We start from the raw sequence: 18,942 nt of genomic DNA, 5'->3' as shown, positions 1-18,942 counted from the left end.
TTTCTGCCCTAAAACTTCCCTGTGAGAACAAATCCTAGTTTGCTAATTTCTTTGAAATGCCTGCAGGAGGAAGCTGAAAGAAGGGAAATGTGACACACCTCAGCTTATTGACAAATTCAGTAGGGCTAGTAAGATGCTGTGCTGTCAGGGCTACTTTGCAAACTATTGTATATAAAATGCATAATAACTCCACACTTCTGTACTCTGGAGTATTTGGGGTTACTTGTCTGAGTTTTGCTAGGAGTCAGAAGATTAATTATTCTAAAGTAAATCTCTTGGTGAGCCCAAAGGTAAGGCTTCTCCGTAGAATACAGACTGGGACTAAGTGTTATGGCAAATGCCTGGAGTGCTGGGAGCAGTGTCTGGAACAGAGTGCTGATGGAGAAAAAACAACATGTAGGTCCTCCAGCCATATTTTTGCAACAGCAGAACACCAAACCTGACAGCTCAGCTTGTGGTATGGTGACATTTGTTATTTAAATGCTTCTGCTATTTGTTAGTACGCTGTTATTTTCAAAGCACCTTTCATTGCCTTTTGAGTTTGTGCCACTGCTATTGGTTTTTTTTAGAGCGTGTTTGTAACTCTTTGTTCTTTCCAACTTCAGGGACTGACGAAGAAACTGTAATGAAGATCCTTACCAGCAGAAACAATGCTCAGCGTCAAGAAATTGCATCTGCCTTTAAAACCTTATTTGGCAGGGTGAGAAGACAAAAAATAACTAGAAATGAGCTGAATGTGGCCCAAGATGGTTACTTCTAAACTGTGAGGCACATTTATCACATTCCCTGTAAAAAGTTCCTTCAAAGAGCATCTAGTTTTGTTTCTGTCTCCCCGTCTCCCCCACTCTTCCGTATCCTTAGTTTCTGGCTAGGTTAGAATATTTCTTTTAGGTCAGCACAAAGGAGTTGCTTTCTTCTTCTGTATTTTGGTCCAATATCTCTTAGATGGGTTTTTGTGCAAAAGATCCTATAGCTTCCTGTTAGTATGCTTCTAGTACTGACCTCATTGCCAGTATGGAAGGAGTTATCAAATATTTTGATGCAAGGTCTGCAATGGAAGGTGATAGCAGGAAAAGAATTTTCTACAGCTAGAAAATGTGGCAGAAATAAAGCAACCTTATACCGTAGGAGAGAACAAAACCAAGTATATTGGTAGATAAAGCCATAAGTGAGTTCAAAGCAAAGACAGGTTGTTTCTTTCTCCCAGCGTTGTTGGACCCTTTACTACTCTGCCTGGGTAACCTTTGTTTCAAATAGCAAGTGCAGTGAGCAACTGGGGTTTAAAGAATTTCTATATTGAAAAAAAATATTATTAAAAAATCACAATATGTTTCAGGTTTTCCAAATGCCTGTGTATGCTTTTCTTCTGCCTTGTTTGGCTACATTTGTTTTGGTTCAGGTACCAATTAGAACAAAAAGAGCCCTGTTCCTTTTGCTTTTTGATGTGTCTCCAGAGTCTTGCAGCTTGTACTCTTCTTAAAATGCTTAGTCCTTGTTTATTACAGCACTATTTGTTCTGCCTTAGGATCTTGTAGATGACCTGAAATCAGAACTTACTGGCAAATTTGAAACGTTGATGGTATCTTTGATGAGACCAGCATATATTTTTGATGCTCATGCACTGAAGCATGCCATCAAGGTAAGAGGAGTGAGGGAAGTGAAGTAATGCATTATATGAAATGTTTGACGTTGTTGTGTTTCAGAATGAGCTTTCGGTTGGTAAGGGGAATGTTAGTAGAAGTAGCTTTTTTAAATCAGGAGTGGTATGCTAACACCTGCTGTTATTTCTAATACCATAGTTTTGCATGGTTTCTTATTCATCCTAATAACTCATTAGAGATCATTTAGAAATCTAGTCTGTATGAAGTTTTAATTGAGGTTATTTTAATGAGAAACTATGTGATTTTAGAAGAACAGAGTTGCTGTACATACAAATTAAAATGTATATAGCATAACACTCGTTCCTTCTGATTTAAATATAGTGAGCAGATGTGCATGATGCTTTTAAATCATTTTTGCTGCTGAAGTGCAGTGCTGAAGTCCAGTGGACACCAAATTTTTCTGCTGTGAACAACCCAGGTTTTATAGCTATATACCTGTATGCACAGGCTGCAAATTAGTTCAGGGCATTTCATTAAAGTGTGTTGTTTTTGGTTTTGTTTGTTTGGTTTTTTTTATTTTTTAATGTCTCACCTTGATAATTATTTAAACTATAGAGTGTTTTGCACCTGAGGGATTACGTGAAACTCCAAAATTGATGGGCTAGCATACTTCTGTAAGCTGATGTCCAGCACTAAAATTCTGAGCAGGCATTATCTGTGTTATTGAGTGTGTCCTCAGTAACACAGAGGGAAGAGTTTGCCCTGTCAGTGTTACCTTTCTAACATTTCTCTCTTTAGCTGAATGCATTTAGTGCCTTTTTGGGATGGCCAGCTAAACAATTTACAGTTTGTACATGTAGATATTTCAGTGTGTTTTCTTCCATGTGTTCCTATTTTTTTAGCTCTGTCAAACCTGTCCAATATCATCAGCCTGCGGAAATTTAGGAATTGGATGCCCCTGGATTACTCACAGAACCTATTGATTAAACTGGAGGACATTGAACTTGACTAGTGTCAGTTAGTGCTTGGTTGGGTGACACACATAAGCTCCCAAGATCCTTGATGACCAACTGGTTAATATTTAGGCTTTAGTCAACTGTGCAAGCTAGTGCTCATGAACCCATGACCCAGCAAATAGTATCTCAGACAACAGAAACTTTAATCCTGGAAATTTTCTGTGATGTCTTTATATTCAGTGGGGGAAGGGGAGATGGCGCTTGACAAAGAAACTGATAAAGGCCTTATTGACTAAAAGGAAAATACACATTCCCAAGCTCCTCTTATTGATTTAGGAGTCAAAGACCGACAGGGAAATGACAGAACAGATGGACGTAGGAGAGAAAATAGAGATAGTGAAACAAGAGTCGTTTTGTTCTTGTCACTTACAAAAAATGATATTGAACACAAGCTCATAGGATTTCAGAGAATGTGTATGCACAGGAGAAGATGTCGATACCAGCTGCAGTTCAGCTAAGGTGGTTAACAGCAGTGACTTCAGTGCAAGACGACAACTCAGCTAAGAGCACTAAGTGTGTGCTGAAGATTGTCCTGTCCATTTTCACTGGGACTGCTACTTGAGCCACTTAGAGTTAATTTAACTGTGCCTGCCTCACTGGTTGAGTAGGCATGTTCTTGAAACAATCTGTATTTTGAAAATGATTACGTGTACGCTGGCAGATTTGTATTTTGGATATCTTTGTATGCAGTTAGTGTTCAGATTTTCCTTATAGGAAGGATTGCAAACACCATGCTGAAGCAAAAAGTACACAGTATTGTATTTCAGTGTTGCTTTGCGCAGTGGCTTCTTTGGAAGTGCAATCAGCAATGGCCTGTTCTTACAGGAAAAGTAGACTCAGGCTTGTGGAAACAAGATATTGCTTTGGCTTTTGTAAATTTTATCCTCATAAAAGTGAAGAGTGCCTGTTGTGCTTGCTGTAATATGAGTGCAGCAGCTTAAACTGAGTTAGCAATTGTGTTGTAAAATGTGTGTGTTTGCAGTGGAAGAGAAGGTGGGTTTGACATAGCACAATTCACAGAAGGGTAGTGATCATTTCTGAGTGGCTCTGTGTTTATCTGTGTACTAGCTGATGAAAGACAGTATTTGAAGCAGAGCTGAGATGGAAACGGTTACCCTATTTGGTTACCTTGATGTCATTGACCCTAATAGTGAAGAACTGAGGTGTATCTGGGTGTGCTGGGACATGGAAGGGCTCATCTGAATCCTGCAGCAGTGAGGCTTTAATAAGTGTTGAGTTGGTTTTGAAAACAATTAAGCTGGAACTGGAAGAAATTATTTCCCAAACCCCCACTATATACCAGATAAGAAGAAAAGAGTTTTTCTTTATTTGGTCTGAATATGTAAACTGATGCCAACTTTTGATTCTCAAAGGGAATTCTTACTTTTCTTTTGTTATTCCACCAACTGGTTTATACTTACACCCCTGCAGGGAGCAGGAACCAATGAGAAAGTGTTGACTGAAATTCTTGCCTCCAGAACACCTGCGGAAGTGCAGCAGATTAAACAGGTTTATCTGCAAGGTAAAGTTCAGTATAAAATAAAGTTCTGGGGTCTCTGTTCAGTTCTCTTAGTAGGATTTCAGCACATATTTCAAACAAGGTATCTCTGTGAACTGATGGATGTGTCCAATAAATGGGATTTTGTTCTGCTGTGTTCCAAAGCTTCACATTGAAAGAAACATGGAGTTTGAATTGTAAACTGAAAGAGTGTTTATTTTGGTGCTATGGCTTCGATGCAGGTTGTGGTGTTTTGCACTTTATAGTTAGAATTAATACAAATGCATTTCTTTTTCACCCATTATTTTCACTCTTTAATTGAGAGAGGATTTTCAGTAACTTGAAAATAGAAAACTGGTATAACAAGAAGAAACAGAAGTGATTTTTTTTTTTTGGCTTTTGCTAAGCATTCTGTTCAAATGCATTTGTATTAAAGCTCGTGCAGCTTTTTGGTTGTCCACAGGAATATGTGCTTTTACCCATGATTGTGGGGTAATTTGTTTTTTGGGTCTTTTGAGGAAGTGCTTAATCCAGCACGTTTCTTTTACCTCCATGCAGATTCCTTGTACGCAAAAAATTCTCATGTCTGCCTAAAGTTTGAGGCAAATCTTAGTATCTCCAAAGACAAAATTTACTAGTACTGGGCTCTTCTGGGATCACACTTGTACAGTTGTGAGACTGTTGTATTTTAGCATAACTCCAGACCTGTGTGCTTTCTAGTTCCTTAAAGAGCTAAATCAATGCATGTCAACTGGTATTTTAAAATATTTTGAATGGTCTTCTCTTAGGTGTTAGGTGCTTCTTTTTTTCTTCCCTCTTTTACAATAATGTTAGGTTATAAATGAAGGCAGAATATGTCCTGCTTGTTAAAGCTATTTCTGATAAATGATTCCACAAGCTACGAGTCAAGTTAATTTTTTGCTTTTCCTTGTTTTCTCCTCAAAATAGTAAGGAAGTCTGTAAGGTGGTGAATGGGTTTTTCTCTTTTGCAGAATATGAGGCCAACTTGGAGGATAAGATAAAAGGAGAAACATCAGGCCATTTTCAGAGACTGCTGGTGGTCCTGCTGCAGGTCAGTATCTCTCTGTGTGCAGGGATATATGTATGGCTTTAACTTCTGTTTTCCTGCCTGACGTACACTTGTCTTTTTCTGCTTTACTGACCTGCGGTTCTAGATAGACCTGGTGATAGGTGCAATTGATTCTGAAAATGAATCCATTCCCATGACATGCATGGTCGGTCTTGAACTCTGCTATGGGTCATTTCTGCATCACTGAATTGAAAAACTGTGATGTTCGTGGGTATAGCAGAACGCCTGCTGCTTGGTGTTTTAAAGAGAATAGGAGAACAGAACATTTATTTTGTAAAGGCACATGCAAGCAAAGAGAAAAATCAGGTGATTTTGAAGAAGATGCATTAGGGGTTGATTTCTTGTAGTAACTCTTACAGGTTCAATACAACAGTTAAGTTGTTTTTTGATTCAACTTTTGATTCTTCAGTTTAACAACTTTTAAAAATTCTTTTTAGGCAAATAGAGATCCTGATGGCAGAGTTGACGATGGTCTTGTTGAGCAGGATGCTCAGGTGGGTGAACGACTTGGATTCTGGGGCATTTTTACAAGTTACCTTGCAAAGAAAGTATACAGCTAGAATTCAAATGTGAGAGATAAATTGTTAATGTTCTCTGTGGGTGCTTCTTAATCAGTTTCCCTGTGTTTTTATACATTCTGGACAAAACCTGAAACATTGGGGTTAAGATTTTTGACAATTTCACATTCGGTGTAAGGCGTCTTGTTTTGCTTGTTACTTGATAAAGTACTGAATGGAACAGTGGTTAGGTCACTGGAAGAGAGGGTTAGGATTGCTGAGGCTTTGTGATTTGAGACACCCACTGTTGGAAAATTCAGAGATGTTAGTGATTCATTCCTTAATATACAAACTTGAACTTCTTTCTAAATTCCGGCCTTACATATCATGTGTCTTCTGAATGTTATAATGAAATGCTAATGCTGTTTGGTGAGGGATGCCTCCATAGAGGTTGAAATAGTAAAAAGAGAAAATATACCAAACATTCTGCTTTACTGTAACCAGATGGCAGTTTAAGATGCCTCCGAAGAGTTTCTAGGGACTCACATATTGCCCTTAGCGAGTGTTGTCCGTGATGTTATCACTGATCACCAAACCTGTACCCAGCACTAAATTGGTATCTGTAGAGATTTCTCTTGCTGGTTGCTATTGACTTTGTTGTTAGTTGTAGTGATGGTCAATATTTCTGCAATTGAATTACAGAGCTCATTTAATGCATATTTCTTCTTGAGTATTTCAAGTAACTCTGGGCTAGATGTTTTGTTCTCGTAAATAGACAGTTGAGATGAAAGAAAAGTGTGAAGGAGAAAAAGCAGAATACCAGATGAACAAAGTGTTCTCCTGATAGCAGTGCAAGATGGAGAGACAGACAGGCAAAATGGATTTTACTGGCACAGGCTTGTCCTTTGTTATGTGAATTCAGAAATCATTGTTCTCCCGCTATAGAGATTAATCCTGTGGAAACCAGAGCCTTGAAAATTAGTGAGGCCAATGTTTGAATCACTAACTAGACTGCTTCATGAAATTGTGTCTGTCTTGCCTTTAACTGGGTTTACATAATTGAAGAAACCCATGAACCACACGCCTTGGCAGGTAGATAGATTCATTTTGACCTCTTTAATTGAGTTTAAACAAGCATCTAAATTTAGGAGGCACTGTACCTAAATGTAGAAAACATCCTGGTTTTCTGAAGGGTCTCTGTGGTTTGTTGGGTACATTTGGCTTGAGCTGGGACCTGCACACAGATACGTTCTGTCACATTTCTCTTTATTGATATCTTTACATTCAACATCTAAGATAGCTGGAACAGATTCAGAGAATTTGCCAGGTGCAGATGGTGAGAATTGAGGTACATGACTATGCAAATGTCAGACTAATTCTGGCTTCCAAACATTTGTCTTGATTAATATTCTGGGAAGGATTTGAAACATTGGAGGGCAACCTTTTCATTCAGCGATGATTTTTTTTTTTTATTATTATTATTATTATTTTTTTAATTCTTTTTGTTTTGAGTCTTTGATTACTAAACATTAACTCAAAGCAGTTTGGGGAATGAACATTCATACTATGAGACAGTATGAACATGCAGGGAACTTGCAGGACTTTTCTGAGAATGCCTGAAAGTTTAACTTTTTGGAAGAGATTTTGTTAATATCACTTTTTTAAAAGTTATACAATTGGTGTAAGTTTTGGGTATTGCATGGTGGAAAGGCAGGTAAAACCTTGGAGCTCACCTAAAACCCCATTCACAGCTTCTAGTTTATGTAAAGAAATACATTCCTGGAGTTTCTAAGTGCTGTGCTGGGACTTCACATCTGCTACTGGGTGGAGAGTACTTGTATTCATTTGAAGAGCTTAGCATATATTATTTTGAACTAAATATCCTTGCATTGCCTTGATAGTTCCCTCCCTGCCCTTTATACTCTGTACCATTAATGTTAAAAAGAGCATGCAGCAGTCACAAATACATTTTGAATAGGATTATGGGACAAACATAATAGGAAATTTGTAACATGCCATTCAGGTTTCACAATATGGACAGACAGATGGCCAACAGCATTGCTATGTAGCGAATTTGGTTGTGTGGATTTTTGTAGGAAATATTTGATTGCCTGAATATATATGGTAATCTGTTTGCATGTCATCTGCTCTACTCAAGAGGGACAAAAAACCCACTATATACTACGATATCTACAAACCTTTCACCTTGCATGGTGTTTAGCACACGAATAGGAAAAAAGCTTCTGAGTGTCAGGAAAAGAACTACTTTCATTTTCCAAATATTTTTTCTTTCTCATTTTCCCCCTCCTGCTGTTTATTCCAACTTTTAGAAGCTTTTTATGTTTCTTAATGCTGCTAATAGCCCAGTCATTGTTTGTATTGACGAAAGACTTACTTGAAGAGCAATGAATGTGCTAAAATGATTAAAATCTGTTACCGATCTGGTTTCATATGGCTAAGAATTTAGCAGCCCACAAATCCTGTTTCTGAGAGCTTCTAAATCCATCTTCCCCTCCTTTTGGGAAAACATCCTCCTGGGTCAAGTCAGTGTGGTTCTCCCATTGAGATGAATCATCATGAAATAAAGTTTTGCTAGTCTGATTTGAGAAAGGGACAGGGAAAAAAAAGCAGTATTAAGAATGGATTTTATCTCCTGTGTTACCAGTTTCAGTAAACTTTAGGTTTATGAGAGGGACTATTAATTAATTAATTAATTATTTTTAGGACCTTAAGCAATATTACTCATGTAAATACTTTCACAGTTAATTTCCGAAGTTATCATTTATTTCTTCCTAAAGTCAGTTCAGTACTTGGCAATTCTATTTCATTTTTTTTCTCTCCAGCTATAGCTTGTTAGGAAGTTTAATGCTCTTTAGAGTAAGACAAATAGAGCTTTTCAACAGTGTGTGTGGACTCATAACAAATGCTGTTGTTTGGATCTCTTGAATTCACAACAGGTTTTGTTTAGAGCTGGGGAGCTGAAATGGGGAACAGATGAAGAAAAATTCATCACCATCTTGGGAACCCGAAGCGTTTCCCATTTAAGGAAGGGTAGGTAGTATGGTTCATATATGATGATAAACTTCTGCCTGAACTCTGTGTTACCCAGTTGGTGGTAGAAAAGCAATTTCTGATACTGCATTTGTCAAGCCCAGAAATCTTTAATCACCTTCCCTCTACTTCATACATTTAATTTTGTTTCCTGTGATTCAGTTTCCTCATAGCAGCGGTGATCCCCCGCTTGAAGGAGGGTGCAGTAGATCTGATGGACAGCTGGAGTGTTTCTTTCTGGATACTTGCTTGTTGGTGTTCGTTTTTCTTTTGAAAGAGGTCATGGCAATAGAAGTGATGCTGAGAGTCTGAGTCCTCAGAAGCTGATGGAGGTCCAGCTCTGAAAAGATCAAGCCTTTTGTAGGTGCACACCTTACTGTATGTTAGTAAAGAGGCAATAACATTTTTCCCTGCTCCTTACCCATTGATAAGTCTGTATTCCCAAGGTGTTGGGGCTGGAAATTGTGACCACTAAGTTTTCCTTTGTTTTTCCAGTCTTTTTGTTTTTCTTTTTGAATCTTTTGATTCATTTGGATTTTCAAAGGTAATTTGGTTTGTGATTTTACTGTTCAGTTTTTTATCGTTACATGCATTAAAGTAATCTCAGAATTTGTTTTGTTGCATCCAGCGCTTACTTAGCACAATAGAAATGTAAGATTTCATAGGAAACTCAGGTCTTATTCATGTAACACAGATTTGAACAGACTGCCAGAAGACTAGTTTGTGTGAAGTTTATTTGATATCGTAGCCCAGTGTAGATAACATCTTAGTTTCAGGCTAAATGATAGCAGTGCTCTGGGAAAAATGCTTATCATTTCCTAAAACTTCCCCTCTTTCCCTTTCACTCTTCTTCCTGCGCCCTTTAACCGAATGCATTCACAGAGTCACAGAACAGCTGAGGTTGGAAGAGACCTCTGCAGATCATCTTGTCCAACCCTGCTTGAGCTGGGCTATCTAGAGCAGCCTGCCCAGGACCATGTCCAGGTGGCTTTTGAACATCTCCAAAGACTCCACAACCTCCGTGGGCAAAAAAGGTTTCCTGATGTTGATACAGAACATGCTATGCCCATTGGCTCTTGTGGTACTGGGCACTGCTGAAAAGAGCCTGGCTCCATCTTCTTTACACCCTCCCTGCACATATTTGTACACATGTATGAGATTCCCCTTGAGCTGTCTCTTCTGCAGCCTGAACAGTCCCAGGCCTCTCTGCCTTTCCTCATAGGAGAGATGCACTGGTCCCTTAATCATCTTAGTGGGCCTTCGCTGGACTCGCTCCAGTTTCTCCGTATCTCGTTTTGTACTGGGGAGCTCAGCAGTTTCCTGTGGCCTCTCCAGTGCTGAGCAGAGGGAAAGGATCATCTCCCCTGACCTCTTGGCAACACTCCTCCTAGTGCAGCCCCAGATACCATTTGCTGTATGCCACAAGGGCACATTGCTGCCTCATTTTCTATTTGATGCCCACCAGCACCCACAGCTCCTTTTCTGCAGACCTGCTGTCCAGCTGTTTGACCCCTGGTGTGTGCTGATATGTGGGCTTGTTCCTCCTCAGGTATAGCAATGTGTCGTATAGCAGGAATCTGTTGGGAAATAGATATTTAAAACACAGGGAATAATGAGTGGATGATAACATTGGAACTGTAGATAATGAGATATACAGATGGCATTAAGCTATACTGAGGATACTGTGAGAAACGTGGGCTGTACGTGTGACTCAGCAAACTTTCTGTTTTGCAGTGTTTGACAAATACATGACTATTTCCGGCTTTCAAATTGAAGAGACTATTGACCGTGAAACGTCTGGTGATTTGGAGAAGCTGCTTTTGGCAGTTGGTAATTACGTCTTAATAGATCTAGAACTGACCTTCTTTGTTTACTCCCAGGTTTCCTTAAATTGCAGTTGTTATAGGAAGTGACGTGAAAACGTGGTTCCTTTAAAATTTAGTCACCCAGGATCTATTTTTGTATTTAGGAAATAGACCTTTGTTCTTCCTTTAATAGCTGTGTGTGGCAGGGGATGGTGGTGAGCTGCATTCTGTTCGGCCATGTGCACCTCTATCAGAAAGTGAGATGAAGCTCTGCCTTCATTTCTATTCCTGGCATCTCACTTAGGACAGTGTCACAGTAGATTTGTAACTGGGAGTAGAATTTGACTAGCAAGGTCTTTTTTCTATTAGAAATATGTGGTGCATTCTAACTGCTAGAACCCAAAGAGCTGTAGCAGAGCAACAGACTAGCTGGCAGCTGTATACTTAATTGTCCACACTGGAGGGACAGATCCAGTAACACACACCTTGTCTTGACAGTGAAAGATTGTCCTGTATTGAATAGCAGTCAGTAATTTAATCCCTTGCCTTTTTTCAGTGAAATGTGTCCGAAGCGTGCCTGCCTATTTTGCCGAGACTCTGTATTATTCCATGAAGGTATGTGCGTATTTTCCATACATCACTTTCTACCTCTGCTGGCTACAGTTCCTCTCCCTTTCCCTTGTTCTTCATTTCTTACTTCACTGCAAATGCCAGCAGGTTACTGTGTCACTGAGCACTTGCGAAATGTTTGGGGAATGCAGATCTAGGAGAGGATACAAATACTTCATAAGCTTTGCTTTGAATTAATTGTAAGTTTGTCAGATGATAAATCTTTTACAGGAAACATCAGTCTCATCAGCTATTTTTGGACTTGTTACATTAGAAAATATCTGGCTAGGCCCACCGGGCACCTTCAGCTAAATAAAGACTACAGCATCTTTAGGAAATAAAGATGACCAAAAACTAAACTGCAGTTTGTGCAGATTTAGTGCTCTTTGTTTTGGGGATGAGTATTTACAGACTGAAGGTGTAGTTAGCTCTAAAACACATTTTAATGACTATCCATCCTGTTTTGAGAAGGAAAAGAAACTTGTCAGAGAAAAAGGAAAGATGCTTAAACAGCTACAAAGGATTCTGCAAGGGAATCCCATCAGTGACTTAGCTGTGTTGCTCTTGGCTTTGCCTTCTCTTAGATGGGAAGAGATAAGCAGAGAAATGGTATTTTTAACTCTCAGTGGCTAATATTAATTAAAACTGAGGTAGGTAGTCTATTGTTTTCAGGCAAGTTATCATCTTCCCTGAAGAAGTCCTCGCTTCCCCTTGCTGAAAAACACTGAAGTATGTTTGTCACAGATGATTGTGTTGATGAGGTATCAGCCTAAGAATTAGTGAAAAGAGATGAAATGATAGCTTAATTTTAAAAAGGTGTTTTACTGCATCTATAGACATCAGTGTAAAATAAGGTTCAAGTGGAAGCTACAAAATATAACAGTACGTGGAGTTGTATGAGGAGGATTCCTTTTTTCTTATTTATCTTTTTTTTTTTTTTAATTTAAGAATGAGTTAGAAAACCTTTTTTTTCATGTAGGTTGTAGAATCTTAGAGTACTATTATAAGGGTCCTGATTAATATCTGCTGGTGATATCCCCAATTATATTTTTTAATATGAATAAAAATCATTAAGCACTTTTAAATAAGAAAGATCTTCATCATTTGTTACTTTAGCAGAAGATTTGGTACTTCTAATTTATCAGTTTGGCATGATAAAGTTCTGCAATGCATAGAGTTTGCTTTCATGATTAGGTGGGGCAGAACCTGGCTTTTTCCAGATTCTAATGTCAAATCCTACTCAGCAACCGCTGGACTCATGGCATAACTTCTGAGCAGCTTTAGGGAATTTTTAGGTGTAATCCAAGAATATTACACCCAGGCGAAGGATTGAGTGACCCTGGACGTTAGGCTGAAGATGATCGTGGGGGCTCTGCCAAGTCCTTCCTTGAGGTGCATTAGCAGGTCAGCATGTGAAAATCTGTATTGCTTTAGCTTGTGTGGAGTCTGACTTGTCTGGGCAGGAGGGGCCAGGCCATGAGTCTGGCACAGCCTGCCAGCACAGGAACTTAAAACATTTAAAGCATAAAGATGAATAAAAGAGTGGAGCATGTTTGCGTGGCTGGAAAAAAATTTGTGAAGTTTGCCTTCTTGATAAACAGATGGATAATTTGTGGAATGAGTCGCTCTTCCTGTGTCATGCTGTACCATGTTAGATGCTCTCTATTAGTCACCGTTAGTATTTGTGTACCCAGTTCCAAAACTTGACTGGAATTCTGCAGCCTCAGACAACGTTGAAAGGGTGATTTGCATGGGACTGATTGTGGTGATCAGATATACTGCTGTGTAATCTTGGAACTGGATTATTTTAAATTCTTATGGGCACTCAGAGTTGAAGCCTTTGAGATGAAACATGAAATGTGTCTGACTGGATGGCAATTCATAGAACTCCAGAGCATAGAGCATCTTGTGTAGTCAGTCCTCTGTCCTCCACATTGTGGTGTGAATGTCTTGTGATACTCTCCCAAATGTTCTCTGTTTTGGAGTAGAGATGTAATACAGGAGTGTTTTGAGACACCACTTGCTTTCTTGTTGCACCTTGGTTTATATTTGTTTTGTTACAGCATCTGTCTAGAAAAAAACCTGATGTTTATAATGTTGTTTAAACTTTTCTCTTTAGGGGGCTGGCACTGATGATGATACTCTGATCAGAGTCATGGTTTCAAGAAGTGAAATTGATCTGCTGGATATTAGACAAGAACTCAGAAAGAATTTTGCGAAATCATTGCACCAAATGATTCAGGTAAAATGACTGTTGTGTTGTCAAGGAAAGCGAGGTGACTGAAACGTCATTGTATCCCCTGTTTATTTTTATGGGAGGGGGTGGATGTGAGCAGAGCTGGACACCACAGTGCACTCTGAGAGCAGCAGTGGCTGGTCTGCAGTTTTCTGAAGTACCACGCAGCACCATTTAAGTGGGAGACATTTGCTGGGAAAAGCTAAAGGTTTCTTTCCAGTGTTCACTAGGAAAGTAAATGTGGTCATCTGAAATTACAATTACTCATAGACCATTTTTAGCTCCTGCTCATTTCCTTTTTCTTGTCTGGGTTCCTTCTGATTTTCAATGCTTTGGAGAGGGTGCTGGCTCCACAGGCATAGTATTGGGGTCGGGAGTCTGAATTTTCATGAGGCTGAAGTTTAAATCTTGGATTGTGGTGTGGAACCTTTTGCACCATTGGAAAACATTTCACTGTGGAATCACTGTCTGAATCATAATTTCCTTTGAGTGGATGGGAAGGAACAGAGCCAGCAAGAAATCCAGAGCCAGCTGTTGCTGCAAAGTTGAAACAAAAATGCCTTTTTTTTTTTTCTTACAAAAATTTTTGGGGGTGTTTTATTTTTAAATGTTCATTTTTGATTTTTCTGTTATAACTGCAGACACTGTCCTCTCTGAATTAGGCTGAGTGGAGTTGCTTTTGACACTGTCAGTGGTGCCCATACAGCTATGCTGTGTGATTAGTAGTCGAGCTTCCCATTAATTACAGGGAGCAGGGCTGGGGTCTTTCTAAACCATGGCAGGTGCACTTTGCACTTTTAAAGGTTGTTACTTTTGGTGCTGCTTTGGGCTTCTCCTTTGTTAGGACTTTCTCACTTGCAGATGAATGCATTTTAACATGGAATGGGTAGCTCAGTTCTAGTAAAGCTTTCAGAGGCTTTTTGTGTTTCTGAAAGTCTGTCTGTGTAAATACAGCTCTGCCATTAGAGACAGAGAATTTCCTTGCGGCATTCCCGAGTGGCGAGTCATCCAAGTGGATTTCCTGTGGGTGGGACAAATGTATAATCTGTTGGAGTCCTCCTTGGCTGCTGCTTTTCTTCCCATTTCTGTGGTTGTGACTCATGGTGACTGGTCTGTTATATTAACAGAAAGATACGTCTGGGGACTACAGGAAAGCACTGCTGCTCCTCTGTGGTGGAGATGATGCGTAATGGTGGCATTGACATGAAGGATTTGTTGTACTCCAGCTTTGCAGCCATTTAGTTAGCATGTCTAGCTAAGTTTTTGTATCTTAACGCTTTGTGGCTGTTTGAATTTATGCTAGTATTGCATTTATTAAAAAGGAGCATATTGTTATCCAAGCGATAGCTGGTCCCTCTTCTTCCTGACATTCCAACCTCCAGGAATTTCAAGTGCCTTCTGTAAGTATGCAAGAGTCCCCTACATAGATGGGTGCTGAGCACAGAACCCGCTTCTTTGCAAGTGTTTTGCTGAAATAGGAAAAAATAATCATGTATTACACTAATTTGAAGATTTTTTTTTTGCTGTTATTTCTTACATTTCCACTGAATGTTAAGCTAGTTCTAACATTGCAAATGAAGAAAATATATCTTTGTAGGTAATATTTGAATTAATTTGCTGAACATAATACAAGCAATCATTGGAAATCTAAAGGACCAATAAATTTTTTCCCTCTCAGCACAGTTGTTTGTGGTTTTTAATGGGCAAAGATGTGTTTTTCCTTTCTTATAATTCCAGTACTTCAAACTGTTGGTCTATTTTTCCTACTATTATGCAGGCTTACAAGTATATATGATGTTTTCCAGCTATATGTCTTGATGTCTAGTTTAGTATCTGAGTGCTGTGGTTGTGCTGCTTTTCAACATAGCTGGAATTTATTGGTATTTGCTGGGCATTGCATTCTCATTTTGTGCTGCTTTGTCTCTTTATTCTCCTCCAAAGCTGGAGGAAGGAAGGACGGCTGTTTGCACAGTGCCAAAGTAGAGCATATATGCTGCACTTGTAGGACCAACTGAAGATATCTGGGGTGGAAGCAGGTGAAGAAGAGATGGGAAGACAGTGATCCACACTGCAGGGATCTTGGGTGAAAAGAGGGGTAGCAGCACCAGCCTCTCATCAGGTTAGCAGGGAGCAAAGCACAGTGTGAGAGAAGCACCAGCCTGATATACATGCTGCCTTAAATTCACCACTTTAGATCGTTATTTATGACAGGCTCTGAAAATTAAATTGATGTGTGTGAAGGAGAATAAAGAGACTTCTGTTTCATGCATTAAAAGGTCTAAACACTGTGCTTCTAAACTTAGCTTATCGTTTAGTCACAGACATCAGCTGTAGAAACTGCACATTTTAAGAGTTCTGTTGAAATTGATTATTCACAGATGATAAAGAGCTTTTAAACTTTCATATATAATAAATGTAAAGTTTTAATTTATTGATATTATAATTCTGAATTATTATTGTCACGATATCTTGCTAATAAATACTTGGTTTCTAATTTAAAATATGAACGCTCTTTTATATGTAAATATGTTAACTAAAGCCTAATCCACTCTAAAGCCTTATTTGTTTTCTATTCTCTCTCATTCTTGCTCATGCACTCTCACTTTTACTCTCTTTCACTTCCCTGTTTCTTGTTGCCCAAATTTAAGACTTACAGACTTAAAACTAGCACAACTGTTTGTTTGTTTGTTTTTTTAATAGTTAAATGCTTTTCTCTGCTCCCCTGGACAGTGCATCGAATTCTCTGCATCATTTGCCGTATCCAGGAATGGCTGCGGGTGTGGTTTTGCATCTCCACCAAAATTTAAACTGATCTAAATGGTGCTGCTGTAATCCTGCCCTGCCCTCTTCTCCAGGATACATGTTCCCACCTCTCCTACGTGCTGGCTCTGAAGCTTCTCTGCCCTTTTGGTGAGCCAGTCCAGGGCCCTGTGCTGCCTGAATCCAACCACACAGCTGCAGCCCAGTGCCCACGATAACTCGCTGGGGCATTTGGTGGGGGCTGGGAACATGGGCAGGGTGGGAAGGGTTTTGTGGTGAGGGAGATGGGGCTCGAGCTGGGTTGCTCTGAATTGGTGTCTGTTGTCACACGCTGCACTTGGCATTACAAGAGCCTTCCAATATCAGCAAAAGGATTCTTCAGATTTCTTACTGCAGATGCAGACCCCAATTAACAAATTTAGTTTGCGTGTGAAGTCGAAGGTCGTGCTTGCAATGAGATTTCAGGAATCTCGTGACTGTGCCTCAGCTGTAACATTTCTTCTTCCACTTGGATCTGGCTGTGTTGGAGACTGGGGCACAAATCAACCCTCTTACCTACAAAGAATCTATTTTAAAGCAGACTTCAAGAAATCAAGTATTGTTGGTTTTGCCTGAAGAGCCTACTCTCCCTCCTTCTTTTTCTCTCCCCCCCAACAGAAAAGTGTTTTAGGAGATAGTATTTTACTATGAGAAATATGTTACTGTTTTCATCATAAAGTTTTTATCTTAGCACTAATTACATATCGTGTATTGGACAAAAAAGGTGACATTTACTAGCTTACTTATTTCATTCCCCCCCATTTTTTTTTGTGGATGCATATAAACATTATTTTGTTGTATTTGGATTCATGGTAAATGCTTGTTAAACTAAACTGAGCTGCTTAGTTTCTTATTAGATAATCCAGCCATTTAGAAAAAATATTCTGGTTGAAGCCTTTAAATCTAAAACTAAAATATATTTAAAAAAAGATTTGTGCTGGAGCATAAAATGAATTTTAAGAATTAAACAGGATTTGGGGGCATGTATTACTGCATCACCCAATGTGTTGCTATTCATATTGTTTCTCTTTCTCGTTGCTACTCTGACAGCTGGAATTGCTGTGGGCATTTATTTACTCAAATCTGCTTTCAAGTAGTTATTTATGAATAAGTCAATACTATGCATGAAAAGCCTAAACAACAAAAGCTTCTCCTTTTTGATGTAGTGTGCAGTATATCTGAAAGTCACAAATCAGCCAAGTACATCCAGTGTATTGATGAGTGAGCCATTACACTGCAGAATGCACGATAGCTTTTGGGCGCTGTGTATGTATTTCCAGCATCCTTTAGCAATGCAGCTTGATAGTGCTGAAAGCTGATGTTTTCTTCCCCTGACCCTCCAAAGAGGAACGGGCTGGGGAGTGGTGCTGGACCAGTGACAGGAATCAGACTTTTTTCCACTGCATCTTCATTTCAAGCTTGTTGAAGAGTGACTGAGTATGGGAAAATGAGATTAGATGAGGCCTTAACTCATTCAGATGCTGGTTTCTCTGCCAAAGCTGTTAATAGAGATGCTGGCTTGGAGGATGAATCTTGTCTTGTCAGAGGTATAATGAAGTGCCTCGGAAATGGTGCCTCTTCAGAGCTAGATTTTTTTTTCTTTTCCTATTTCACTGCTGTGACTACAGCTATACAATTGTCTGTTCTTTAAAGGAATATAATACATTATTATTCATGTAAAATCCCTGCTCCAGTGCCTAGGCCAGGCAGAACAGGCAGGCTTTTATCTTCCTCTGGCATTCAAGGAGAGGTGAGCTGGCTGGTGCAGAACCTGCAGCTGCCCTGGATTCCTTTCATCAGAAGTAGTAACTCTCTCCTCTGAAATTAATCCTTCCTGTGACTTGTAATTTTTAAATGAGGGGAAAAAAAAAATCAACCAGACTTCAAAAAGAGCAAGAGCACAGGAGTTCCTCTGTTCGATTCCCATTTCCCACATGGGACGGGAGTGTCACTTTTGTGCAGGGGCTGCCTGTGCATTTTGCCATGTGGGCAGCGGATGGTGCTGTTGTTCCAAGTAATGTTATGCAGACAATGGTGGTGCTCAAGATCATCTCTGATTTTCTCAAATCACTTGCTTAATGTTTTAACTCGTACTTTTCTCAGATTGCTTTCCCTGGCTTCCTCAACCTAAAACGGGTCAGACAAGTGATTCAATTTTTTTCTTGTCATACTTTTAGAATCCTTTAATATAATCTTGTTTTCAGTATAAAATGAGAGTGCACCGATGTGTGGGAAATGATGAACAATATCCATTATTAGAAATAGATGCACATGACATCTTCCTTAATGTTGAACATTTACCTTCTAGAAGCCGAACATACACAATATCTACTACTCCTCCTCAGTCACGTTATGAGAAGTTAGCAAAAAATGTTTTGTTCAACTCATGCATTTATGACTTGTGAGTTTAGTGAAACAGATTTTGCTGTGCAGGATTATTTTATATACAGAGATTTCTAACTTCCAGTCCCTGAATTACTAACGTGTTTTAGTAAACCTGTGGCATTCTTTCATATCTTTCAAGCATATGGCTATGAACTGACAAATGACCAGGAGATGAACAGAAATTCTTATGTAATGTTCTTATACTAAAAGAGCCAGGGACCCATAGTAACGTTGCCAGGTAGTGAGTTTAGAAACAAAATGAAAAAACGTTCACGTGGCATCGATTAAATTCCAGAACTGGCTGTTACATGGTGCTGTGGAGACCATGACTATAAATGACACTTCTAAGATGACC

General features: G+C 39.2%; 1 protein-coding gene across 1 annotated transcript in view; it reads left to right on the top strand.

Annotated features, from left to right (window-relative positions):
- The window catches only part of ANXA5 (annexin A5), a gene marked incomplete at its 5' end in the record, with an annotated part of 44,139 nt that extends 29,347 nt beyond the window's left edge, over window positions 1–14,792 (top strand). The window contains 10 exons of the mRNA XM_080343341.1: window positions 606–700; window positions 1,526–1,639; window positions 4,049–4,139; window positions 5,108–5,187; window positions 5,643–5,699; window positions 8,660–8,753; window positions 10,488–10,583; window positions 11,115–11,173; window positions 13,287–13,409; window positions 14,531–14,792. Coding sequence (XP_080199467.1) covers window positions 606–700; window positions 1,526–1,639; window positions 4,049–4,139; window positions 5,108–5,187; window positions 5,643–5,699; window positions 8,660–8,753; window positions 10,488–10,583; window positions 11,115–11,173; window positions 13,287–13,409; window positions 14,531–14,593 — 872 coding nt within the window. The 3' untranslated portion in view covers window positions 14,594–14,792. The remainder of the gene's footprint in view (window positions 1–605; window positions 701–1,525; window positions 1,640–4,048; window positions 4,140–5,107; window positions 5,188–5,642; window positions 5,700–8,659; window positions 8,754–10,487; window positions 10,584–11,114; window positions 11,174–13,286; window positions 13,410–14,530) is intronic.
- Between the last annotated feature and the right edge of the window lie 4,150 nt (window positions 14,793–18,942).

Source organism: Nesoenas mayeri (assembly GCF_963082525.1).
Source record: "Nesoenas mayeri genome assembly, chromosome: 4".
NCBI classification, from domain to species: Eukaryota; Metazoa; Chordata; class Aves; order Columbiformes; family Columbidae; genus Nesoenas; species Nesoenas mayeri.
This window is presented reverse-complemented; position numbering and strand designations above follow the sequence as displayed.